We start from the raw sequence: 27,033 nt of genomic DNA on the forward strand, positions 1-27,033 counted from the left end.
ATTCTTCATTTAGACCAAATGGTTCCAGAGTGTTTAATGTATGTATCCAACTGCATAAGAGTTTTTTGATAATATCACCACCTCTAAACTTCCCCCAAACTTTAGTGATGCAGGTGAACCATGTGATTTGCCTGTTTATAATGTCTCGCCATGGCGTAAGTTAAATTCTGGGTACGAATTGCTATTTTATGTTCAGCCTTAGTTTAAGATGACGTTTTGTTTGGCCTATATAAACCAGTCCACATGGACATTTTAAATGTGTTGCAATTGATAAATGAAGAAATAGAATATTTCTTACCCGTGTGAGGCTGTAAGAAGTCTTTCGCATTGGTCGAATTAGAGTAAGTATTACTTACTTGTGTATCACACTTGTCTCTTTTCTCATACCAGGTTTGATTTTGTAACAAATGTCCAGCAGGGAGCAGCAGATGTTTGATTTATTTTATGCATATGAAGAAAAAGTAGTGAAATGAGCAAAAGCTGTGACTAATTTGCAGTTTTCTTATCAAAATATGAATGAAGCTGATTTGATTTCCTCTAGAACAACATATTTCATTGTTGCAGAAATATTATGTTCCTGTGCTCAACTTGTAGAGCATTGCGTTAGCAGCAAGAAGGTCATGGGTCCAGTGAACACACACTGATACATGTATAGCTTAAATGCCCTGTAAGTCAGTTTGCATACAAGTATCTGTCAAATGCATAAATGATCTATATATATTTATACAGCATATACATTTTTACTCCAACAAAAATACAATTGAATATGTTTATGCACAGAATGTACATGTGTAATGTAAAAGCTAATGAGATAATATAATATTCTAAGAGTCTTATAATGTGAAACAAGAGTCCAGTGGTGGCTGGTGACTTCTCGTGCGAGGGGCTCAATTTCAAAATATTTGTCCGATCATGCGTCTTGTCAAAATATGAGCCTGCTGCATGCGTGGTTTATAAGAAAAGAGATGTGCGCCCTTGAAAAAGAAGTCACTGGATGCCATTGTAAGAGTCTTTATGTTTTACAATCATGAGGTATATATTTAACTAGTTATTCTGCTATTTTATTTATGACTTGAGGTTGTGTTTTTCTGCCCTAATGACTGCACAGAGTTTGTGTGGTGAGGGGTTCAAGACGAGACCCACAACTGGTGTGAGATCCAATTCATCTTCAGAGACTCCAGGTGGAGGAGTGAAGTGAAAACACTGAAGAAGAGAAGTGAAGAACAGAAAGAGCTCCATCCTGGCCAAACCCTCTCCTAAACAAATCCTGCGACCTGAGAGAAAAGAAGGGAATGTGTTTGTAATGACATACGACAGTATGTGCAGACTGAACTATTTTTGCATTAGATGCACCGTGTTCTGTATTTATAGTTAATATACTTTTACCAACCATACTGCATGTTTCAGTATCAAGGCAATGTGCTTAAGCTGAGGTTAAATTTTTAATTTAAATATGGTATAAAGTAGATATTGCTAGCATTTCAATACAGTGGCGGAGCCAGAGGGGTGTCCAGGGTGGCACTGGACACTCTTGACATGTCACTGGCCACCCCGTGTGCCACCCCAAATTTAATGCGCTACTTTTACTTAATCGCTATGTTTATTTTCGACTTGCGGCAGCGCAGCACATTGTTAAAAACAAACATTATGAATATTAACCCTCCCTGCGGTCGCGGCGCAAACTCTTTATTTTTCAATCACTGCGCAAAGAGACTCGGATTACTCTGCTGATTTTGGACATACAGATATGATTTATACATCATTTAAAACGTTCAAGTGTCATTTGTACGCTTTTTGGTGAGAATGGGTTGCATTTTTTTGTGTGTCTATAAAACTAAATGTTGTGCTTTTCACAAAATTAAGAAAAAATACATAATGCGCGTTCTGTTATCTCTCCATCAGTGACGTCTTTTCAAAAACGCGTCAGAAAAATTACTGTAACTTAACGAACACTTTTCATACCATCAGAAGATAAATGTCATGTCTACATAATGCTTGTAATCTTTAAAATGATGTAAGTGAAGTCGTACATTTTGCTAATACTACATGATTTATTTTCACTGTATATGCTGGAAGTGTGGTAATTGTCTTGTGGACTGAATCTAAGATTGCCAATTCTTTTTACAACAAAACCCAGCACCATGTTTTCATACTTGACGTGATCTTTATACAATTGTTAATTCGACTGGATTGCCACATTGAACTTGAAAGCGCGACGCGCATATCCGATAGTGCGCGTGCACAGCCAGAGCTTAAACGACTTCATATTCGCGTCTTTTTGGCTTAAACGGACAAATGCTCATATGTCAAAATAGCTGTCTTGGTGATTTTCATACTAAACATTTGGTTACTGTACGTCTTAAACGAATGAACATTTTATTGCATTCGGTCTTAGCCTAACCTGTTGAAGTCTCTCTGTCATTAAAGTTAATTAAATATCAAAAGAAAAAAGAAAACTTTTGCATCTTTTGTATCTTCGTAAATAAAGATTAATCGAAACATCCTTTGTGTTGAGCTCTGCTATTTGAAGAAAGTTTAAGGTTTATCATGGAGTTTAGATTTCCCTCATTAAAGGGATAGTTCGCAAAATGAAAATTCTGTCATCATTTTTACATCCTTATGTTGTTCTAAACCTGTACGAATTTCTTTTTTCTTATGAACACAAAAGAAGATATTTTGATAAATGATGGTATGCACACAGCTGTTAACCATTGACTTCCATAGTAGGAATAAAAACAACATAATGGAATTCAATGGATATACCATTAATTGTGTGCTTACCATCATTTATCAAAATATCTTCTTTTGTGTTTATTAAAAAAATACAGGTTTAGAACAACATATGGGTGAGTAAATGATGACAGAATTTTCATTTTTGGGTGAATCCCTTTAACAGACAGTAAATGAGATGTAAGAAATACAGTAGAAAGATTTAAAATTCACCCTTATTATGTTTACATCTAATGCGATCAAAAGATTCATTTATGCTTTCTTGATACATGGTTACATGTCATTTTCTTTTATGGACTATGGACCCCCTAAAGTAGCTTTGGCCACCCCCTGGCCACCCCATTAAAAAAATTCTAGTTCTGCCACTTTTTCAATACAAACACAACACTTATGTACTAGCTGCTATTAACCCTGTAAAGTTTATTACCTGCAGAGAAGGGCATGAAGGCGTCACGTTTGATCAGCTGACCGTTCTCATTGAGGAAGTGTTCAGGGTTAAAAGTGTCGGGCGTCTCCCACTCGCTCTCATCTCTCAAAACAGACGTCAGCAGTGGCAGAACACACGTCCCCTAGATTTCAGAAAAAAACACAGACAACATTAGTGTGATAAAGACTGGGGGTTTTGGACCCATAATTTTGGCTGGAAACAACAAATATTTTTTTAAGATAAACTTCTGACAGATAAGTTCAGCTGGACAACAGACCATAAAATGTGAATAATATACAATACGAGCAAGACGGACCTTCTTGATGAGATATCCATTGAAGTTGACATCACAGCTGGTTTTATGTGGCAGATTCAAGGGCACTAAATTAGCCATTCTCTGGATTTCATGGATCACAGCGTCTGTGTAAGGTAAATTCTTCCTGTCCTCTGTAACTGGTTCACGTCCGTCAAGCACCCTGTCAATTTCCTCATGAACACGATCTATGACCCAGAAGATCACACAGAAAATGTTTTATAACGATGAGACATTTTATAGAAAACATACATCTTTCCTCACTTTTGTAAATATAAAGAAAACAGTTATTACCTTGTATGTGAGGATATTTGGCCATGAACAGTAAACCCCAGCGTAGCGTTGTGCCGGTGGTGTCAGTACCGGCAGCAAACAAGTTGGACACAGTCATGAGCAGGTTCAGATCATTAAATTGCAAACCATTTTCTCCCGATTTCTGTTGTAGGCACAAAGACATGGTTAAAGGGGACATTTCCCAAGACTTTTTAAGATGCCAAATAAATTACGTCGTAAGGTCAATTTCCTGAATAAAGATAGCCAGTCCCCAAAGAACACAGCATGGGTGCACCGTAAATGCCGGGGAAAACAACTCTCTGCAACATTTGGTTTTCAAAGATTTTAGGGTATCATACACCTGTATTCTCATTCTCTCAAAGCAAACTGTATATGAAATGTTACATTCTACATGCACAAAGAATCTGAAACTGATCTTATTTTTTTTTTCAATTGAAATATCTCAATGCAAGTGGTTACAATGGTCTTACTCATACTATATAACAACATAATTTACTGTTAAAGTGTAAGCAAACTTTACTCAATGTTGGGAGACACCACCTACCTTAGACATGTTAACCAATCCCCCGCTGTATGTATATTAAGCAACACGCCTGGGTTTACAAGAACCAATCAGTACATCATTATCACAATGCTTTGTTCTCTGGATATTTAAAGGAACAGTATGTAGGATTGTGGCCAAAACTGGTATTGCAATCACAAAACTTGTGGCTAAAACTGGTACTGCAATCACACAACTGGTGGCCAATACACAAAATGACAACATAAACATCAGTTGAGGGCTGCAACTCCACTTTTTAAAGGACGATATCCTGGCCGGACCACTGTTGTCAGTGATATAAGTATTTGAAATGAAAATGATTGTGGTTGGTTAGAAATAACTATTGTAATAATTAAGTTGCACCTCTATGGGGACTAAATAAAGTATATTCACAGATGAGCAAGCATAAGGTGGCCTTCTGAGCATATGGTCCAACCTCTAGCAGCGACCAAGCCTGGTTCAGACAGCGACGGTGCACCACGTCTCTTTTTTATCTTCTCTTATTTCGGTCGTGTGGCGCACGTGCCCACTCACGGTGTGAAGCGCCAGCGCTATTCTCCAAGATGCACTTGACAACCTTTTGTGCAACGACCTAGTTAAGGCAGTAGGGTTCCGCAGCGTAAGTGCTGCGGGAAACCCTGGGAGACCTACACAATATTAGGAAGTTTTCTTAATGTAATGGCTGATCAGTGTAAGTTTATGATATTTTACCTCTAAGCTTTGTTTTTGGATGAGGAAGGCATCAACTAATCCTCTGCAGTCGAGAGGGTTAAAGGTCTCCCGTAAGCGATCCACCAGCACTTGCATTTCAGCCAGGTTGCTCTCAATACTTTCCATTAGAAGTCTCCAGGTCTTCAGCAACGGCCTAAGCACTGGAAACATGTTGTAGACCTGCAGGTCAAACCACATGCTAAAGTATAACATAAACATCAGGAGATCAGTAGATCATGCTGGCTTTTCACAATTTTGAATTGTTGTAAAATTGACAGAAAATTATTGAAAATTTGTTGCAGCTTTACAGTAATGTAAGTACAGACAGTAGATACATACAGAATTTGTTTTACAAACATATCATCATCATCTGAGACAACATAGTGATGAACAGTGTTGGGGAAAGTTACTTTTAAAAGTAATGCATTACAATATTAAGTTACTTCCCAAAAAAGTAACTAATTGTGTTACTTAGTTACTTTTTATGGAAAGTAATGCTTGCGTTATTTTTGCGTTACTTTTGCGTTACTTTTTCTTACTTGGCTGAGGCTTGATCTCTTTCAGGCCTTGCAGGTGTTTTTTATGATCGCAAAAATATCAAATTCTGGCCTACCATCTCCGTTTCTGACTAAAACTGTTCCCGCTCAGGCGCACAGAGTGCATAATTCTGCCTTAATATGTTTAGTTTAATTCAGTTTATTTTATTTTTAAATTGAATTAATTAAACTGAAAAGTAACTTGCATTACTTTAAAAAAAAATAACTAAAATATGAATGTGTACATTTATAAAGTAATGCGTTACTTTACTCGTTACTTCATAAAAGTAATATTATTACATAATGTGCGTTACTTGTAATGCGTTACCCCCAACACTGGTGATGAAACGCGCTCTATAGAGCAGTTTGTCCATTTAAGTTTGATTAGGGTCGGACCTAAACTCTATAATGCTTCGGCCCTCCAGGGTAAGATCTGGGGAACCCTGATGTAAGGTCTCATATAAATACCACAAACATCTTAACTTTCTTCAAAGGCTAAAAGTGTTGCCTAGAGGGAAACTTTAAAATGGAAACCTGTATGGCAGCAGAGCCCATCATGAGGATGTTCTGGTTTGCCCTGTTAACCATTTCTTTAAAAGTTGAGTCTTCATATTCGAACCGGTTTCCATAAACTATAGCTGAGATGATGTTGGAAACGGCATAACTTACGGGCTTGGATGTATCAAAAGGATTTCCTGCAAGAGATACAGAAACAGAGAATACATTTTGTTAAACATTAGCACTCAAATCTGTATTTATGAAATGTACACTGTATTTGTTATACCTTGGAAGTTCTCAAACACTTCCCGCAGATATCGCGTCTCCTGAATAATTTTTTCTTCGCTCAGTTTTTTTCCCATCCCAAAATCTCGAAGAGTTGAGAGAGCAAATCTTCTCATGGTTTTCCACTTGTCACCATTCGTAAAGATGATTCCTGCAGGAAAACAGCATCTCTTAGTTAGACATTTAGTTAGACTTAGACATTTTCATACTGTTTGTTGATCTGTGATATTTCTTAGGCGACATGAAGGCAGCTCTGGGAAACGCGTTCGGACAGCCTTCATAGGCAGAGTAATGGAATTCTTTTTGAAATATAAACAGAGAGTGCTTTTGTGATAAATAATCCCATATTTGAAAACTACAATACTAATTTCTCGCAATCAATAGGCGTAAAAAGTGAAAACGTAACTTTATTTACACTAAATTTGTGCTCCAGTCGCTTTCTTGTCCGGAATTTTTTTTTTACTTGATTTGACCAATTACATTCCCTCTGCACGCCCATGGATAGAATTGTGGGACAAAACAATATCCGTTTCTCAATATGAAGGTTGCAGCCTCATGAGGTCGCATTTCTATGCTGCATACGTCATCAAGTATGTCTTATTTCAGAATATTAACAATTATAAAGTTGACTATTATTCTTAGTTAATCGTAAATTGATGTATACGCGTATGACTTGCGAATGTAATGCTTAGTTAACTTAAATAAACCAAAGGGATACTTCACTGATTTAGCATTCAGCTTTTTATCAGTAGAAACCCGGAGGTATTTCTGAATGGCCGTGTTTCCCTCCCCCATGTCTCCCTGAGAGGAGAGATATCTGTATTTTGGTTCTGGAAAAAAGTACTCTGATGACGCAAAATGATTATTTTTGCATAATCTGAGGACTTTTTGGCCAGAGGCAAAGACTACAGTCAGTAGTAGGAGTTTTTTCCGCATGTCTTCAACCCGCCCATAGGGGTTGGACTGCCAAGTTCATTCGGAAAATGAATCAACAAAAGAGTCAGCCATCTTGAATCTTCGCTAAGGCGCTCTCTTTTCAGCAGTAAACATTTATAACAGCAGGCAATAAACAGAAGACTATATGGCAGAAGGGGATTTTGAAGATCTGGTGCGTGAATCCGATGCTCGTGGCTACACACAATACAGCGAGAAACAAGAGGTTGCCGGAGCAGCTGCTTTAGCCGAGGAGCGAGCCTTGCCTGGCGGTCAGGAAGAATGGCCAGAGCCCGGGCAGACTGGAGCTGGGGCGTACTGATTATTTTATACTGAATCCGATGGAATATAAATATTTCTCATATGTAATATGTTGAATAATACACAAATGGATGTTATATTGTGAACGTTTAGCATGGACATTTCAGCAACGCGAACTCGCCTTTGGTTACGACTGATGCGCTGTTTCATAATACAGGTATGTCTTTTTATGAACTAGTGCAGTGCCCGTGGATAATGTGTTTTTGTTTGTGTTTTTAGTAATTGTTGGTTTGGTGTGTTTGAGTGCTCTTGTTACAATTACACCGCAAAGTTCAGTGACAAAAAAAGGGAGAAACAGAGGCCAGAGTATAAAGTGAGTATTTTGTTTGTTTTCAAGTCTGTCAGCTGAGCAATGGGTTGTTATATTTACATCTATAAACCGGCAAAACCGGCAAAGGATGGAAACTTACTGCTTGTCCTTTCCTGGTTTTGACTGCCCATCCCGGTACAAAACAACGTATCACAATTTTGATGAAAAAAAGGTAGTTTATAAAATAATCTATCAACTATCCGTACACACTGCATAATAATTTGGTTGTCACTTTTTTATTGCGTAATCCTGTTCTGTACACACACAGTTCAGTCATTTACGGGACTGACAACTGCATTATCTCCCGCAAAATGCAGGTAGTGACAACCGCATTTACAGAAACTCTGCATAGTGTGTACATAACTGAACTGAACAACTAGTAGTTAATAAATTGTTTAAACGTGCATCGTGGACATGACAGATCTCTCTTCTAAAATAAATGCCTAGAAAGTCTTCTGTATGCGTGGTGCAGAAAATGACAGAGGCACGAGCGTTTGCTTACTAGTGTTGCCAGATCTTGCATGGAAAAAACAGCGAACAAGAAAAATCCAATAGTAAACCAAAATATATCCACATGCTTTACCTCAAAGATCAAAATATTGGGACCGGCATCTTTAGACCTTAATAACACCATAAACTTGATCGCTTCATGAGCCAAAAGCCATAAACGGTTAAGCGCCAAAAAGGTATGCAAGTACATGCGTACAATGCACAACGCCAAGACGGAGGTTTATTGCGATACAGAACGATGTTAAATTATTTGGTCAAAGCTGTGAGTGATAAGCACGCGAGACAGCAGAAAATTGTATGTTTATCTCTGTGTCAATCATCAAATTTTCAGGAGTGAGTCTTGTTCCGTACAGACATGTTACGAATATTTAGGGGATTCACTCCCGCATTTAAATGCGGTTGTCACTCCGGAAAGTTTGCAGTGTGTACAAGGCCAACAGAGACTCAGGTTAACCGGTGTCATTTCAGTTTTCGAGTCAACTTGCTAGTAGCTTTCCTAGTTGAATGTCCCTTCCTCTTGCCTGGCCTCTCGAACCGGTAGGCGTGGCCTCGTAGAGCAGCGAAGCAATGCCTTCTGGGATATGGTGTTTTTAATTCACATGAGCCAAAAACACATCTCCTGGCTTTTCTCGGCCTAGAAAGCACCAATTTCTAAAACAAACTTCACATTTCTACTACATTCATATTTAGATTGGGTAAAGAATTCCTTTAATTGTGTATGCAGCCGGCATATGCGACCTCCGCAGTCTGCAGCCTTCGGATTGAGAAACGGCCAATGAAGGTTTTTCAGAAGACAGGAAGTTAACCAAACATTGGATTACGACGTGCCTTGATGCCTTCATGCATTGGAATGCTGTCTCAATAACATTGAACTATTTTTTCTCAAATTACAAAGTACAGAGCAACAAAAAATAAACTTAAGTAAAAAGAATTAGTTTAACTTATAGTCAGTAGTAAAACGGTTAAAGTGATGTGTTAGGGGCCAGTCACACCAAAAGCGCTTTAAACCCTTGCAAACGCAAGGCGCGACGCACTGCCTTTTTAAAAAAGAGCAGTGCGACGCGGCTTTTCATATTGCTAAGCAACCACCGAGTCAGCTGTCTTGTCAATCAAATATTGAAGCGTGAACGCTCTTTTGCTGTTAACTGTCATATTAGCAGAAACTTTATAAAGAGGGCGCTTCCTCTGACCTTGTTTGAGGGTGAGAGGTGCACAAACACGAAGGAGAGAGTGAGCGAGTGGAGTCCGGTTCTTCAAAGCAACTGTAAACTTCCCTCACTACAACGTAAGGCCCGCCTCTCCCCTGATTCGATTGGACAATGGAAGACGCGAATGACGTCAGGCGCTTCTCTGCTCTCAGCGCTCCTTCAAAAACGCGTGCGCGGCAGGCGGCAAAAAACCGCAAGGCGCTCGGCGCGCATAAACGGCGCAAACGCGCCCTGCCCATAGAATATCATTCAAAAAAGGCGCCTGCAACTGCCATAAACGTTTTTGGTGTGACTGCAGCCTTACCGTGTCCTTTATTCATGTCTTGGACAATAGGTGTGATGTCTCTTTCCCCAAATTCGTCAGCCTGGTTCACCAGTGCTTGTTTAACCGTCTTGTATCCGGCCAAAACCACAATCTTTTTGGGTCCAAGATGAACTTTGAACACTGACCCATATTTCTTGGATAACTGAAACAAGAGCAAGGAAAACAGTTTAAACATAAACAAACCTGTCTGACATCACATTACAGATTGCAATACTGCTGGATATGATTTTTATTTGTACATTACAGCTACTGCACAGTTAAAAAAAACCTATGTAATAAATAGTGTTCAACAAGTGCTCTAGTTTTTCTTTCTTTCTGTATAAATATACCTTTGTGATTCATTAGGATTGCTTTTAAAATGCTTCATTCCACCCTGTGACAAATACAAAAGAAGCAAAACCTCTTTGTACTCTTTTAAACATGATCCCTGCCCCCTCTTAAGTCAAAGTCAGCTTTATTGACAATAATAGTACAGGACATATTGAAGGACATCAGAGGACTCATAGTGTGAGTCACAACATAAGACAAGTATTAATCGCTAAAAAAGTATAGAATAAGATATAATAATAAAAATTAAATGCTAAGGTAAAGAATAAAATAAGAATACAAAAATAAAATTTGTGCAATTTTATACATTTAACATTAACGGCACATGGGAGTATGAAATGCAGACAAAAGCAGCAGTAGTGCAAAATTCAGGTAACGCAGGTGTTGCTTAACCTATGAACTATGAACTAGGCTTTGTATCACACTCACGCTTGTGCAAACTTGCAAGACTGAAGTAAATGCATTTTTCAAAATATATATTTTTGGTCTGTTTACACAATTGTGAGACACCCATGCATTTCATTGGGCCTGTAATGGAAAACTGAATCTTGGAAAAAAGTCTACTCACATTCCAGAGGCTCACATGAAGTTGTTTAAGGTCCAGAATGTGCAGGTTTCCCACGAGTGGCAGTGGTTTGGGTCCTGGAGGTTCTTGGTCATCTTCTGGAGACCTGAAGCAGAAATAAATAACCAAAAGCAGCAGAAGAGCAGCGAGTAAAGCTCCTGTGCTGGAGACATTCAGGAGAAGTGTTTCCACTAAAGCCATATAGTAAAAGAGATTAACAAACAGCTGCTGTGAGTCTTCAAACTGAACAGACCAGTATTCATGCCAGGAAATGATTTGGTCTACAACATGAGGGAGGAGCCAGGAAAGATTTACAACACAAACACAACAGCAGTAGTGTGTCAGTCAGTCCACAGTGGACACAAAATGATTTGGATAAGAAAAAAAAACATATGCATTATGATAGAGACAAAATACTCAAATGTTGCATCTTATTATTTTTTATTTTGATTATGAATCAATCAAAATAAGTAAACATGATGCGTGTTGACAATAGTAGTTACAATAGAAGTGTAGATTTCATAGAAGAATTGGCTAATTTTTACATTGTGAAACTGTAACAGCTTAAGTTCCCTGATGACATAATTTTTCAGGAAGTGACAAAGAACATTTATTTCTTCACTCCAAAACTTCCATAATGTCTGATAAATTTTCCATATGAATATTTCAAATTGGCAAACTTATCACAGACATACAAAAATTACAAGACAAACATATTTATTGCATTGCTTAAATGGTATTGCCAAACAATAATGATCATAAGAACATTCAAATATTTGTATAATGATTTACTTTGTATGGCAGGGCCATAACCACAAAAGACAGTGAGGGGGACATCTCCTCCCCAATAATCAGAAATGTGCTATTTTTAATATACATATACAAAATACACATATTGCCCTGAATGTTTTGCCCCATCCCCCAAGTTCAAGATCTGGTTAAGGTCTTATTGAATGGCATTATTCAGCTCCACCCCCTTGAAATCATAGCTTTGAGTCCATTTGCAGAACCACAGAAATCAAAACCGTTTGACTGCACACAGTTTGTGAGGTGATGGATTCAGTGTGAAGCCCACAACTGGAGTGAGATCCAATTCATCTTCAGATACTCCAGGAGGAGGAGTAAAACGAAAATACTGAAGGAGAGAAGTGAAGAAGAGAAAGAGCTCCATCCGGGCCAAACCCTCCCCTAGACAAACTCTGCGGCCTGAGAGAGAGAGAGAGAGAGAGAGAGAGAAAATGATTAACAAATAATCAAAGTCACATCTATATGAGAATGAACTGAACTTTACCTGCAGAGAAGGGTAAGAAAGCGTCTCGTTTGATAAAGTGTCCCTCCTCATTCAGAAAGTGTCCTGGATTAAAGGTGTGGGGCGTCTCCCACTCGCTTTCATCTTTCAACACAGATGTCAAAAATGGGTACACAGTGGTGCCCTGCATAACACAACACATTACATTTAAACTCAGGTCATGTATTACTAATGTGAACACTTAACCAAAAGTCTAATTCTTACTATGTATGCTTCTACATTATATATAAATCTTCATGTTGTATTTTAAGTATTAACAGTATTTTAAAGTGAATGATTAGATTTTTTTGCCATGTCTTCTAAAATCACTTTATTAGAAACTCCATGTGCTTAAAGAGGTTTTCCATTTAATGTATTTTCTCATTTATTTAGTATTTTCTTAAAATATATTTTCATCCTATTCTTTTAAATATCCCATCAATTAGCAATGCTACTTCTGTAATTATATTATTCTTCAGGAAGTGACGTCATTTTTGGTGGGAAAACAAACATCAGTGTTTTATGAACATTTCCATTTTATGGAATTTTTTAATCTCATGTGAAGACATTTTATAGACAAAACATGTGCAAATGTATGAGTTTCCAAAGAAAATTCCCACTTTTTATTTGTATAGTATAGCATATGTACAGAATTTGTACAAACCTTTACAACTCACAACAATCAAAACAACAAAAAACATATATCATTCCCACAGTTTGATATCGCTTTGGTTCCCTACAGCAGTGGTTCCCAAACTTTTTCAGTGTGCGGCCCCCCTTGTGTACGGTGCATTCCTTTGCGGCCCCCCAAAGATTATTTGTGACAAAAACTGTTCTAAAACTCAAAATTTTAATAAAAAAAAAACATTAAATTATACAAAAAGTAGTGCTTTTGGTTAGTAGCCCTATTTTTCACGTTTAATTACACAGAATTCATGATAAATTAATGTATTTCATAAAACTGGGGACCCCCTGGCACCATCTCGCGGCCCCCAGTGTGACAAACCACTGCCCTACAGTACGTTACAAAAACCAATTACATCATCACAGTCGATGGATAGATATTTGTATGTATGGAACAAAGACTCAGCGCTAAAACAATCACATCACTGCTGCTTCAGCTCTACTTCTGTGATGCTTAAATGTGCAGTGTGAATTTTCTAACTTGTAAATATCAACACTAAACAATTGGCGCTGCAAACGCACAGTTCATATATGCATTGTGTAAAACCAGTTTTAGCAGTTACTGTATGTTTCTGAAATTGCCGAATGTAGCATCTATTGAGATATATCTATGGTTGGAGGTGATACGAAAGAGTGTAGGCAGGGATTCATTTAAATATTCATATCTATGGTCTGAGCTGTATGATTGTGTAGAGGCTGATACTAATTTGCATATTCATAGATCCATGTATATTAAATGAGGCAAGGGTGTAGAGTTGCATTTAAGCTTAAAATTAATGTGACAGGTAAACTTTTATTTATGCTATTATATGATGCTCAAAGATGAGCTTTAAGTGATAAAAGTATCGCTACATAGGGACTTAAAATTTGTGTTGCACATTTTATGATTCAATGTCTGCCCTTCTTGATGAAGTATCCATTAAGGTGAACATCACAGCTGGTCTTGCGGGGGACACTTATGGGAAATATGCTGGCAAATCTCTGTACTTCATGGATCACAGCATCTGTGTAATGCAAATTCTTCCTGTCGTCCACCACAGGCTGACGTCCACCGATCACCATGTCAATCTCCTCCTGTACCTTGGCTTTTGTCAGGAAAGCAAAGTTTACAACCAGCGAGACCATATAGCATCATTTTATATTCTGATGTGTTTCTCATCATAATCTCATCACAGTGTGATTTTAGAATGAATTAAAGACTTTTAATTAATCAGCAACAAGGACTGTAACAACAGAGCTTCAAAAAAGATACATCAACCAAAAGTGAAATGGGTTCAATACAATAGTCATATATTGTAACTCACTTATTCTAATTTCAACTTGAATTTATAAGTTATGTCAACTTTTTATGCCAAAATGTTGTCATTGAAAATAAATATGTTGGTTTAAAAATGTAAAAATGTCTTTCTCCAGTGTCTTTTTTTGGCGGCTACAGCCTTGCCATGTTTCTTTCTAACATGGATTCACATTTACAAACCTTGTATTTCAGGATATTTAGTTATTAGCAGAAGACTCCAGCGTAGTGTTGTACTCGTAGTGTCGGTACCAGCAGCAAACATGTTGTTTATAGTATAAAACAGATTCTTCATATGGAAAAAACTCCCAGTTTCTCCAGAGTCCTGCATAAATTAAACTTTTTTAGCATATGATTGCTTATATTGTGCATTCACCCTCCCTGATACAAATATACCAACACAATCTTACAACAATATTGTTTTTCGCACCTGTGATGGTGGGGCTATTGGTATGAATCCTGTGGGGTCTCTGAGGCTCAGGCACCCACCTTAATGGCAGAGCACCCATGGAAAAACGGCAGATGTGCTCAATTAATTTGAATCAAAAACGCTTTTGAAATTCTGGAGCCTCTCTGATTGGTGGATCTCAGGAGTTTTAATATCTACAATGCTGTAATGAAGCTTAAAAAAGAGTGTATCACATTTAGCATCTAAAGCCATGCAAAGAGCGTTTCCTCCTTCTTTCCAAAGTGCTTGGGCGCTCCCGTAGCGTCTGCCGTTGCTTAGCAACCTAATCCCCCATTCCGACTACCAGCGACTGGCAGTAGCAGAGCGATGTAATCTCATTGCTTTCAATGGAAGCTTGGCAACTTCCGGCCACATGAGCAAAAGATACCTCTGGCGACTGGATGGGGTGTCTCCAGCGATGCGACAAAGTTGAGAAAAGTTAAACTTTTTGCCAATGATGAGCGACTACCAAAGTGAAGTTCACATCATCCGTCCTTCTACTGGAGTGGACGGTACTCATTTGTTTATGACATCCACATTTAGAAACGCCTTTAAAGGCGGAGTCCATGATGTTTGAAAGCCAATGTTGATATTTGAAATCACCTAAACACACACGCCCCTACCCCAATAGAATCTGGACCTTCTGTTGATAGACCCGCCCACACATACGCAACCCGGCATTTGATTTGATTTGATTGGCTATAAGTGTGTTTTGGTAGTCGGCCCGTCTCCTTTTCCAAACCGTTTTTCAAACATCGTGGACTCCGCCTTTAACTCCTTTGATTTCATTTATGTACATTAGTGCACAGTACCTTGTCCTGTTGTTGCCGTATAAGGAAAGACTCAGCAAATCCTCTGGGTTCCTGAGGGTTTAAAGTCTTCTTGAGGTCGTGTAATATTTTGTCACTTTTTTTGTAGTTCCCCTGGAGGTTGTTCATGATACGCTGCTGATTCTTCACAAAAGGTCGAAGCCAAGGAAACAAGTTATAAAGCTAAAAGCAAGCAAAGTGAATCGTGATCTATGTTGTATTAATAAACAAAAACTCAAATCTCTTTATTCTTTAAATAATATACAAATTATTTCCCTTATTGTATACTGGGCTATTATTTTGTGGAAATACCTGAATTGAAGCTGAACCTGTTATTTTCATGTTTTCATAAGCGCTATTCAGCATTTCATGTAAGCGAGAGTCGCTGTAATCAAATCTGTTGCCGTAGACAATGGAAAAGATGATATTTGATACAGCAAAACCCATGGGCTGTGATGAATCAAACGCTTTTCCTGCAATGGGGTGAACAAGACTCAAGTTATCACAAATTCATCAAATTAGCCAACTCGTAAAATACATACGAATTCCAGATATCAGGCTGTAGACATACATACAAATACATTACAATCATATCACCATCTTGTCCATCCCAGACAGCAGGGGACTCCGTGCCGGATCCCCAGCGGATTTAGTGCAGATCCAGACCGGAGTCATCTGCTTTCTGAGATGTTTTTTCAGGCCTACTGTACCTTTAAACGTCTCAATTTTTTCTTTTAAAAACTGAGATTCCTCAATGATTTTCTCCTCAATTTTTCTCTTTCCCATTCCAAAGTCTCGTAGGTTTGAGAGAGCAAAGCGTCTCATTTCTTTCCAGTTGTCACCATTGGAAAACACGATCCCTACAGAGAAATCATTTATTCATTAATCTATCAATTCAAACCTCACGACAAGCTATCTTTGAGCTATGCAAGTGTCTTACAAAAGTTGCTGCACCAGTAATATTGTATTAATGAAACTATTTTGGTCTGATGATCAGTTGCAAAGAAAGCTAAATTAAATGTTTTAATGCTGTTAAACAATAAACAACCCTTTTATTTTTATAAGACTGAATTCTTACCCATTCCCTGATTAAAATCATGAAATATAGGGGTGATATCTCTGTCTCCAAACTCCTCTGAAAGGTTCACGAGTGCCTGTTTGACGGCCTTGTATCCTGCCAATACTATGACTTTTTTGGGGCCAAAGTACACCTTGAAAACTGACCCATATTGTTTTGACAGCTGTAATGCAGAAAGATCAAATATACCAAAATGTGAGGAAAAAAGAGCCAAAAATTGCAACAAATAAGAAAAATGCAATACTCATATGCACTTCAAGCAAAGTAAAAGAAACATAAAAGATACAATGCATATGCAATTTTTTTCTGATAATGTATTATTATTAGGGATGTCAAAATATTAATTGTGATTAATCACATACATAATAAAAGTTTGTTTTTGCATAATATATGTGTGTGCACTGTGTGTTATTATTCAGTATATAAACACACATAGTATGTATTTAAGAACCATTTACATTAAACGTCCTCAGTTGCAAGTTTAAAGTTAATCCCAATCTGAGATTAAAATCAGAGTTTAAAAGTAATAGAGCAACAGGATTAAAGATAATCTAGGTTTACTGTCAAATTAAAACCTAGATCAAAATGATGGTTTAAATGTAACCCTACTTATTTTTAAACAAGGTTTAAAGGCAGGATAGGCAGGAATTATCTAAAAAACTTTTTTACAAATTTGTTTAAAATGTCTTTATATACCAATGCATAATTAAAATGTAAGTACTCTGAAAAAGAGAGTATAAAACTTGAGTGTCTGTAGACCTTTCACCACTGTTTTAAACAAGCTAATTATTTCCATTCGGGGAATGGAAGGCACTCTAGGAAGAGCAAAAGTACGGCAGAAAAAGAGCATTCAGAACTCACAGTACCTGCATATGCAGTCAGCGAAGGCAAACAAGGCAAAACAAAGGTATAAACAAAGAAATCAAACGAGAGTAAATATCGTGACGGCTTTTCCCCGTGTCGACAATCCAGAAGCGGTATTGTCTTTGGTGTGTAGTCCTCATCAGAGTCAACAATGCTTTCATCACGGAAAGTCTTACATGCAAAACACCTTATATGTTATGAATCTTCCACAAAATTCACCTTCATTACAGTGTAACTGATGGTAATGAAAAAAACTTGTATCAATGCTACATGTTTTTAGCTATAACTAGCTCGTTTGTTAGCGAATCAAACAAAATATATTTTAAACTTTACCCGTATTGATATGCTAGCTTAATAGTGAGTACTAAAAGCCATCCTATTTGTTTATATTCATAGTGATAAAGTTAGGTGTATTATTACATGTGATGATGTTACTACATGCACCGCGCTCCTTCCTCTCAGAGCCGGCCAGCGTCGGGCGTTCATGTGTTTTGGGGGCGTGGCTTTAGAAGAAACCCAGAAGGGAGGGAGTGGAGTGAATGGAAATAATTAGCTGTTGTGAGAGGTCTACAGACACTCGATTGTTATACTCTCTTTTTCAGAGTACTTAAATTTTACTTATGTATTGGTATATAAAGACAGTTTAAACAAATTTTGAAAAAAGTGTTTATGACTTTTTTAAGACTTAAACCTGCCTACTCTGCCTTTAAAGATTGGTGCAACAGAATTATCAAATAATCTTTGATTTAAACCCAATTTAAGCCAAATGCGTGCGACCCACCCCTAATTATTATAATAATGAATGTAGCTTGATTTTTATTTTTTTAAATATTAGTAGTTCCTCTGAAATTTGTAAATGATTCTTTTAATATTTTCATAAAATCATTGCTGATTTTCTTATCAGATCAAGTTATATTTCTGGCGATATCTGGCAACACTTCTGGCCTCTGCACTTTAATCGTGGAAATTTACTCTTGCATGTGAAAGATTGATTGAAGAGAGGCTGTTGTTACTGAACAATTGCTACTGATAATTTGCCTGGGTTTCCCCATGCTGCCTTGCGCGCAAATTTATTCACGCTGCAAGTCTAGCATGGAAACTATGGACCAATTTTTTTCCCTGAAAAAGGGAACCAATCACAGAATGGGGAGGGGGCAGCAAGACGATGACGACGTCTATGCGACACACCAAAGTAGTTTTATTTATCCAACACAGCAGCAGATGCGAAGTTACTTTTCAATGCACCCTTAGACAGTGTTCTAAGTAGTTTTATTTAAAAAAAGAGCAACTTTTGGCGTTAAACAGTTTAATATCCAAGAAGGATGTTTGGATATGGCAAGACATGATAGCCACAGAGTTTAATAGGACCAACCTGCTAGGCATCCTCGTCGACGAAGTACATTTAATCTAAAATGGTAAGTGGTATTAATTAATATCATATTGTCATTATGCCTGTACTGTGGTTGTCACAGTGCCACTAAATTGTGTTGCTTTTCAGTATCAATATACAGCTACCGGTTTAGTTGCATAGCTTTCAGCTGTGTGCACATGTACCTGATAAAAGTTGTTGATGTTTGAATTTATCTCGCTCTACATACTTATCTGGTATAATTGAAACGATTGGCTATGAGCTACGTACAACGCATTTAATAGACATTCATAGCACCAAATAAATGGCTCTGGGATTCTTAAACCACGCTTCAAATAAGAGAAAATAAGCATGTGGTTCCCAGACCACATCTCATTCTCTATGAGACTGTTCTGGTGTTAGCCAGGCTAACTGTTAATGCAGATTTGAGAATCCACCACTTCATTTTTTATAAGTACATCACTATCTGTATGTCTTTCACTGAAGCACAAATTAGTAAAGTAATCATGTCATTCTGAATGTATTTACACATGATCTTACCTTGGTGAGACTCACGTGGGTTTGCTTAAGGTCCAGTGTGAGCAGGTTTCCCAGCAGTGGTAATGGTTTAGGACCTGGAGGCTCTTTTCCTTCATTTTGAGAGCTGGAGCCGATGGAGAAAAAATACATAAGCAAAAACAACAACACAGCAGCAAGTATTATACCTGTGCTGGAAATCTGCTGAAAAAACATTTCCATTATAGCCACAGTCACAAAAATGAGCTCTGAATGTATGTAACACCAGGACACGACTGATTAAAATCTGTTTCTCCTATGTACTTTATAACCAATGCAGCGGGAGGAGCCAAAAATTCCAGGACAATCACATGGAGTGCTTTAAAGAGGAATCTTGGCATACTTCCACCTGGAACAAAATACAGAAAGTTGCAGTGTTGTGAAATCAGTCTACATGTAATTTTTATACGCTTCAAGAAAAAAACAGTATTGTAAATGTAGTCCGTATGACTTGTGCATTGTATTCTGTGTGTTTTCCCTATAGACCAAACTAAAATGCATAAAACTTTGTTTCTTAATATTTCACCACAAAATCTAACATCTTCTATCCATCTTATAAAGTGAATCTTGGCTACAGCTGAAGATCACAGTACATATATGAATCCATCTGAATCTGATTGAGTAACTACTGTGGACTGTAGATCAGTGAAAGGCTTATGTTAAATATTGTGGAGTAAAACCAACAATAAGTTACTTGCTCATCATTTTGACCCAGATAAACTATTTGAGTTTTGTGCACTAAAGAAATCAAGCATGTGATTTTATTTCAGTGGTTTAAAGGGAACTTTTTACAATACTTTTTTAAGATGTAAAATAACATTTTGGTGTCCTCAATGTAAATACGTGAAGTTTTATCTCAAAATACTAGACAGATAATTTATTGTAACATGTTAAAATTGCCACTTTGTAGGTGTGAGCAAAAATGTGCAGTTTTTCGGTGTGTCCTTTAAAATGCAAATGAGCTGATGAAATGCAAACACTGATCACCATAATGATGGTTTATAATTGAAATTGAAACTCAATTGCTGTCAATTCTCTCTCTCTCTCTCTCTCTCTCTCTCTCTCTCTCTCTCTCTCTCTCTCTCTCAGAATGATCTTTTAAGTAAGTGCAATAAACTTATATAATTAATGATCAAATATCTTTACAGATATCTAGTCATTTGTCTTACAGATCACATATCTATCACACAAAGAAACTTTACAGCATCAGGAGCAGGAGCACAGACGAGATCCGCATGATGACAATCATCATGCAGCCCTAATCGTGAGCCTCAAACAAACAATTGGTTCCCCCTTCTTATGTATACATTGTGCATGCAAAAGACCGCTGGAAAACAAGCCAATCTCAACAGAACACCAACTGTGACGTTACAGACGTGATGTATGCTTTCAACATTAAATTACACATTAAATTCAATGTTAATTAATTAAAGTTCAATGTTGTTACAAGATTTCAAACCAATTTGTGACAGCTGAGTTAGCGCTATATGCTAGCATTTAGGCTGAAGTTTTAGTATTGATGTAAAATTACGTTTCGCAGGTCCATACTGAAAAAAAAAACACATTCAGAAAAGACCATTAACCATCTTCAAACAATTGATTATTTCTCAAACTCTGTATCTTTTTCTGATACAGGCTTAAAAATAAAGTCTGTTTACACACACAGAGCTACTGAAATGAGCTGTTCTGTGAAACAGCCAATCAGAGCAGAGATCAACATTATTATTCATAACAGTGCATTCACACGGAGCGTAAGCGTTAACGCTTCCCATTCACTTTTAATGGGTGACATCATCCATTGCCGAACTGAATTGTGGATCCGTTGGCGCCGCGTCAGTGCCGTTGCTCGCGCCACAAGTTGAACATTCCTTAACTTTTCAAGCGGCAATGCGTGTGTCAGCCAATCAGATCAACTTATGCAAATAACCTAGGCAGAGCCAGCCAATAACGTTTATGGAAGACCGGGCCATGTGTATCGGCCCCTGTGATTGGCTGTTGGCCACGCTTCAGACAAGCCTTCCGTTAAGCGTTAACGCGTTGGCCTGTGTGAATGTACCGTAACCCTTTCAAATGAGGTAATAATAAATAGATTAAAGAGATGTTGCTGATAAGAGAGACATCAGAGAGTCTGTGGTACAAGGCAGAGGATTTTTTTACATGTAACAGTTTATTTGGAATGTCTGAGGAGCATGTCATTCAAAAATATTGTTTGCCAAGCCATGCTATTTTTTATTTGCCGAAGGAAATAATATCAGGTGTTTCAAAACTTCTTGTGAGCCTTCTTTTTTTTGTTGGTTCTTTTTAGTGTTCTATGGTTTTGTTAGCTGGGATTTTACCCCAAAATTTAAACTATAATGTCGGTGGTGCTGAACTCAAGTTTATCAGGCATTAGATCACCCACATGAGCATCAGCTCTGCTTATTTGTGGCCCTGAACTAATTTGTGCTGCTCTTAGTAGATTATTGGTCATTATGGAAATCAGCTGTTGTGTCTCTGTTATTTCATTTGTGCATTTTTTTTTTTTGTAAATAACCTGCATATATGACCATTCCCATCAGCACTTTTTTTTGAATTGTGCTTCCGTGCCAATTTGCCCCGTTTAGTAAATCTTGCCCTAAGTATGTAACAATGAAATGTCTCCAAATTAGTACTCTTAATATTTTAAATCTTGAAAGAAATTATTTGTTTTTGCGTGTGTCTGTGAACATTTAGTGTGGGGAATGTAAACTCAGCTGATGTTGCTCTTACCATTCTAATAAAAACAATATCAATCAACCTACCTAGGTAACACTGGTCTATAAATAAGGCTTTATTGTGGTACATAGGCAGTCATTTAAGCACTTTAATAGTTTTCTGGTTAAATGTTCAGCTGAAGTCTAGGATTGCCCAACAAGTCATGATGCCAAACATGAATCCGAATAAGTATAGGTATTGCACATCTTTTGCAGGCCACCCAAAAATCAGAATGCAGGAAATCACATCTACCTAATCCAACATTTTCTTGGGGTGGACCTTCAGAAGATCTCACAGAATGTAACCAATATAGTCCATCTCCAGTAGGCTGCCCCTATCAACATCTTTGGGCCTCCCCACAAACCACCAGAATGCAGGGTACAAAATCAAATTAATTCCAATAGGCTTTATGCCCAGCTGCACTACTTCCTGAACTTCAGTCAGCCCTTGTTTCCTGTCTGCCATTATTGGACAAACTGATTAATCCAGGTATGTCTGATTATTGTTGTTGTGACTACTGAGGTCAGGCACACCTGGATTAATCAGTTTGTCCAATAATGGCAGACAGGAAACAAGGAGCTGGCTGAAGTTCAGGAAGTAGTGCAGCTGGGCATAAAGCCTATTCTCTGATATCTGAGCCACCACTTGTGTGTCTGCATACGGGGCATAATCTTGATCACCCCTGAAAAATCTCACTCCAAGGTTTTTTGGAAAAGTTGTCAGGTATGTAATACTTTATGGTTATAGTCATAGAACGCTTGAGAGAATATAGTTCACTCACAAATTCAAATTTTGTTATAACTTACCATTGTTCGGCTCATCCTGCACAAACCAATGGCACTAATACTTTCCTACAGTTTTAAATAACTTCAATTGAATGACTTCATAATAAAGAGCACAGACCATATTACAATCTTTTGATTTTTTAACTGGCAGATGTGTTATTGCATGGATATGAGTGATTAAGATTCATCTTTTGTGTAATGCAGAAAAATATGCAGTGAGGGTGGAAAACAATGAAAGACTTTAAAATTGTGATGACAATTTCTTTAAGAAAGCCTTATATTAAAAGGGATTATTTATACTGTAGGTCTATATCCCTGTGGTATATTAGCTGACACAAGATTGTTGAGTTGTTATGGGCAGTGTGAGATGTAGTCACATATTTTGGGGCAAACAAGACAAACCAGTTCTGCTCTGACTTCGAGCCCTCAGCCCTAGATGACTAGGGGAGTAAAGACACACACATAACATACAAGACACAACTCGCCCAAGTGTAAATACATCTGGTTACCACATTTACAAAACATTTTCCCCCAAACCGAACAACATCACACTTATTTACAAAAAGTAAATGGCATGTGGGCTGAAGAGAGCGTGTGGCAGTAGATCACCTTATTAAAATTAAAAAATGTATATAATTTATAAAAAAGCTTTAATTTGGGTCCAGTGCACCGTCACACACAAAGACCTATAAATATCACCGTGTTTGTGAATTAATCACTGTAGCTGTGTGAAATAACAGCCAGGATAGGCAAATATAAATATGGCTAAACAGATCAAAAGTCATTTGGTTTCATAAGTAGATAGCATATTTATCCAGTGGTTATTGGTCTGTAAATCAGTACATTTATCACAGAAACAAGCCTACTGGGGTAACTTATTAATCTTTTGGGCTATAACTAACAATTCTATCGTAACTTATTTCAATGATTTTAAGCAAGGGGGGTTAGCATTTCTGGTATTTGTTTTTATTTAATTGATTTAGTTAACATTTTTTAGAAACAAAAATATATACACTGCAAATGTATGGTTATGTTTACTGGATTATGATCCTGAACTCTGTCTGCTATACTAAAGTTCACATTCTAGACTTTATTTAAATCAGTTATTTATCAGTCTGTCAATATTCAGTCGCAACCTTGAGTTATATGTAGAAATTGACTGAGAGCTTATAAAACCTCTTTTGGAATTTGAGCTACCAACTTTTATCCAGGTTGCCAAATATAAGTTCTCGGAGAAGATCAGGCAATCCACCTCACCAACATACAGGTGCTGGTCATATAGTTAGAATATCATCAAAAAGTTGATTTATTTCCCTGTAGCCAGCAAACTCACCTGACCTTAACCCTATAGAAAATCTATGGGGTATTGTGAAGAGGAATACCACCTGAGCAGTGCCACAGACTGATCGACGCCATGCCAGGCTGCATTGCTGCAGTAATTCAGGCAAAAGGAGCTAAGTATGGGTGCTGTACATGCTCGTACTTTTCATGTTCATACTTTTCAGTAGGCCAAGATTTCTAAAAATCCTTTCTCTGTATTATTCTTAAGTAATATTCAAACTTTCTGGGATACATATTTGGGGATTTTTCTTAGTTGTCACTAATAATCATCAAAATTTAAAGAAATAAACATTTGAAATATATCAGTGTGTGTGAATGAATATATTGCTACATCAAACAAGTAATTTAATTGTGGCAGGCCGAGACCAATGAGAAGAGTCAACCTTTGCTCATTTTTCCGTGACATTCTCACGGATCTCCGCATATTTCCGTGGCCCTGCCACGGACTTTCTTTTCCGTGGCATTCTCACGGATTGGTTACTCAACTGTTTTGTCCTATTTTCTTACCATTGTCGCTTCGGTTTAGGGTTAGATTTACATAAAATGACATCCCTACCCAAACCCAACTCTAACCCCAATGCCAGGTGACAATTGATTAAAGTTTAGAAAATATAAAAGAATACATCAGAAAAAATTGTATAAACCAATACTTACAGTGACAAAGTAACGCAAGCACCAAATCTAACCCTAAACCGAAGCGACAATGGTTTGAAAAAAGGAAAAAGCAGTTGAGTAACCAATCCGTGAGAATGCCACGGAAAAGAAAGTCCGTGGCAGGGCCACGGAAATATGCAGAGATCCGTGAGAATGTCACGGAAAAATGAGCAAAAAATTCCGTGACTACGGAACTTTGTGAGATCATGTTGCAAGAGTACGTCATCTCAGATAAGAAGTGTTTGATGTTACTGTATAAAAATGGAGTCAGATGTTGGGAGGGCAGATGATCTTTGACCACCTCTTTGAGGGGTGTTGATTGTATTACTTTGTTGGCTTGAGCAAATTAAGTAATTTTTGTTTGGCACCTGGAACCTTTGTCTCCTGAGTATTTTTCTGGATATTGATGGACTAGCTGCACATCTTCCAGAAATGCGGTTGACAAATACAACTTCCGGAAGACGCACCTGCAATCCTGGACAGGACGCGTCCGGAAAGAAAGGCATGTATGGTCACCCTAGCTTTAATTGGATAGAAGGTCATGTAAAAAGGTTGCATATCTCTAAAATCATTTATAATTCGGTGAAGCAACAAAATTTAACAGCCTCACTTTCACTTTACAGCATTCATATTATTAAAATGAGACATATTTGTAGCCCCAATTGTGTATGATGTAGATAACTCACTTGAAGATAATGTCCGAAAGAACTAATGGAACAGGGGAAATAAATATGGGAAAGATTCCATGATAATGGCATCACAATTTGACATTTGGATAAATATATGTTTTGACAAAAAGGATATTGTCAGAACTTGGTTTAATCTGTGAGCTACAACGACATTGCCAATTTCACAATAGTACACACTGTCAAAAATAAAGGTACAAAGCTGTCACTGGGGCAGTACCCTTTTAAAAAGGTCCTAAAATGTACTATTTAGGTACAAATATGTTTTTTTAAACTGCCAATATGTACCTTTGAAGTACTAATAAGCACTTTTTGGGTACAAATGTGTAACTTTTTAAAAGGGTACTGTCCCAGTGTCAACTTTTGTACCTTTATTTCTGAGAGTGCAGTTAACTAGGGAAATCTGTAAAAAACTGACTATAACTTTCTCCTGTTACAAACAAAAAATAAACTGTTGTAGCTGAATATTTTTGGATATGTGTGAGAAATGCCTTCAGATACACACTCCCCAGATACTGAAAAGGCTTGTGTGCTAGTTAACTTAGCACAAGCCATTAGTATATTAATTTGAAAATTATTAAATCTTGTTACGAACCCCTGCTCTTTATTTTTGTGTAGTTTGTGTTTTTCTCTCTCCCTGTAGTGGTTATCCATTTGGAATTGGGCGTAAAACCAATAATCTATGACACCTGAGGTCTAACTATTTAAGAGAAGTTGTGGCACCTTACAGAGGAGAGCTACCCATTTGTTTGGAAAGCTTTCAATTGTTGACATTTCTTTTGGTCTCGAACAGTGAGTTTGACATTGTCTAGTTAAACTTGCTCAGAGAAAGTGTGGGTAACTGAGCTGACCCGGAAAACTATTACCTGTGTTTGTTATTTTTTTTCTCGGAAGTTAGGAAAGTTTTAACTCAGGAGTTCTTACAGTTCAGACTAGCTAGCTCACTGTCCTGACCTTATGTAAGTATTAAGCTTGGTCTTTAGTGCCATTATATTTTCCATTAGTTTGTTTTGGTTTTAATTTTTGTTTTGATATGTTGCTTGGCCACAGTGACTTGTTTTCTATTTTTGACTGGCTTAATATGTTGGTCCCTGAATTAGACCATAACAAACCTGATGAGCATACTGATCCCTGACTTGCCAATTGATTAATGATTGAATAGTTTGTATTGATTAGCCAAGAGTAATACAAAATGGTGTCTGAATTCCAAATCTAGATTTAAAGGATGGCCACTACTATTCATAATTCAGTTCCTGAGATGACCGCCACCATGCTCGCTTCAGTTCTCAAGTTAGCCGCCACCATGCTCGATTTATTCCCTGGGGTGGTCGCCGCCTTTCACGAGCCTGTTCCCGTGAGGGTCGAATCTTCTGAGTCGGTTCCCGAGATGGTCAAATCTTCTGAGTCGGTTCCTGAGACGGTTGAATCTTCTGAGTCGGTTCCCGAGATGGTCGAATCATCTGAGTCGGTTCCCAAGACGGTCGAATCTTCTGAGTCGGTTCCCGAGACGGTCGAATCGTCGGACGAAGGCTCTGCCTGGATCAAGATGGTCGGTCCTGTTCTGTCGGATCCGTCCTGGCCACCCGATCTACCAGCTCCACCCTGGTTTCT

The 27,033-nt window shown here is 37.7% G+C and overlaps 2 protein-coding genes across 2 annotated transcripts; both read right to left on the bottom strand.

Moving 5' to 3' along the window:
• Positions 1–352: 352 nt before the first annotated feature.
• LOC141351177 (cytochrome P450 2K1-like) lies at positions 353–11,211 on the bottom strand. Its single transcript, XM_073857728.1, has 9 exons — positions 10,838–11,211; positions 9,922–10,084; positions 6,337–6,486; positions 6,087–6,247; positions 5,017–5,196; positions 3,765–3,906; positions 3,474–3,658; positions 3,158–3,299; positions 353–1,274 (listed from the first exon to the last, which is right to left on the bottom strand). The coding sequence occupies exons 1-9, from the start codon at positions 11,033–11,035 to the stop codon at positions 1,066–1,068; spliced, it is 1,530 nt and encodes a 509-aa protein (XP_073713829.1). The 5' UTR covers positions 11,036–11,211; the 3' UTR covers positions 353–1,065.
• Positions 11,212–11,258: 47 nt separating this feature from the next.
• LOC141351179 (cytochrome P450 2K6-like) lies at positions 11,259–19,473 on the bottom strand. The gene is made up of 9 exons (XM_073857733.1): positions 19,209–19,473; positions 16,436–16,598; positions 16,068–16,217; positions 15,670–15,830; positions 15,361–15,540; positions 14,284–14,425; positions 13,703–13,891; positions 12,126–12,263; positions 11,259–12,040 (listed from the first exon to the last, which is right to left on the bottom strand). Exons 1-9 carry the CDS (start codon positions 19,404–19,406, stop codon positions 11,853–11,855), a joined length of 1,509 nt encoding a protein of 502 aa, XP_073713834.1. The 5' UTR covers positions 19,407–19,473; the 3' UTR covers positions 11,259–11,852.
• Positions 19,474–27,033: the final 7,560 nt, after the last annotated feature.

Source organism: Misgurnus anguillicaudatus, chromosome 19 (assembly GCF_027580225.2).
Source record: "Misgurnus anguillicaudatus chromosome 19, ASM2758022v2, whole genome shotgun sequence".
Classification (NCBI taxonomy): domain Eukaryota; kingdom Metazoa; phylum Chordata; class Actinopteri; order Cypriniformes; family Cobitidae; genus Misgurnus; species Misgurnus anguillicaudatus.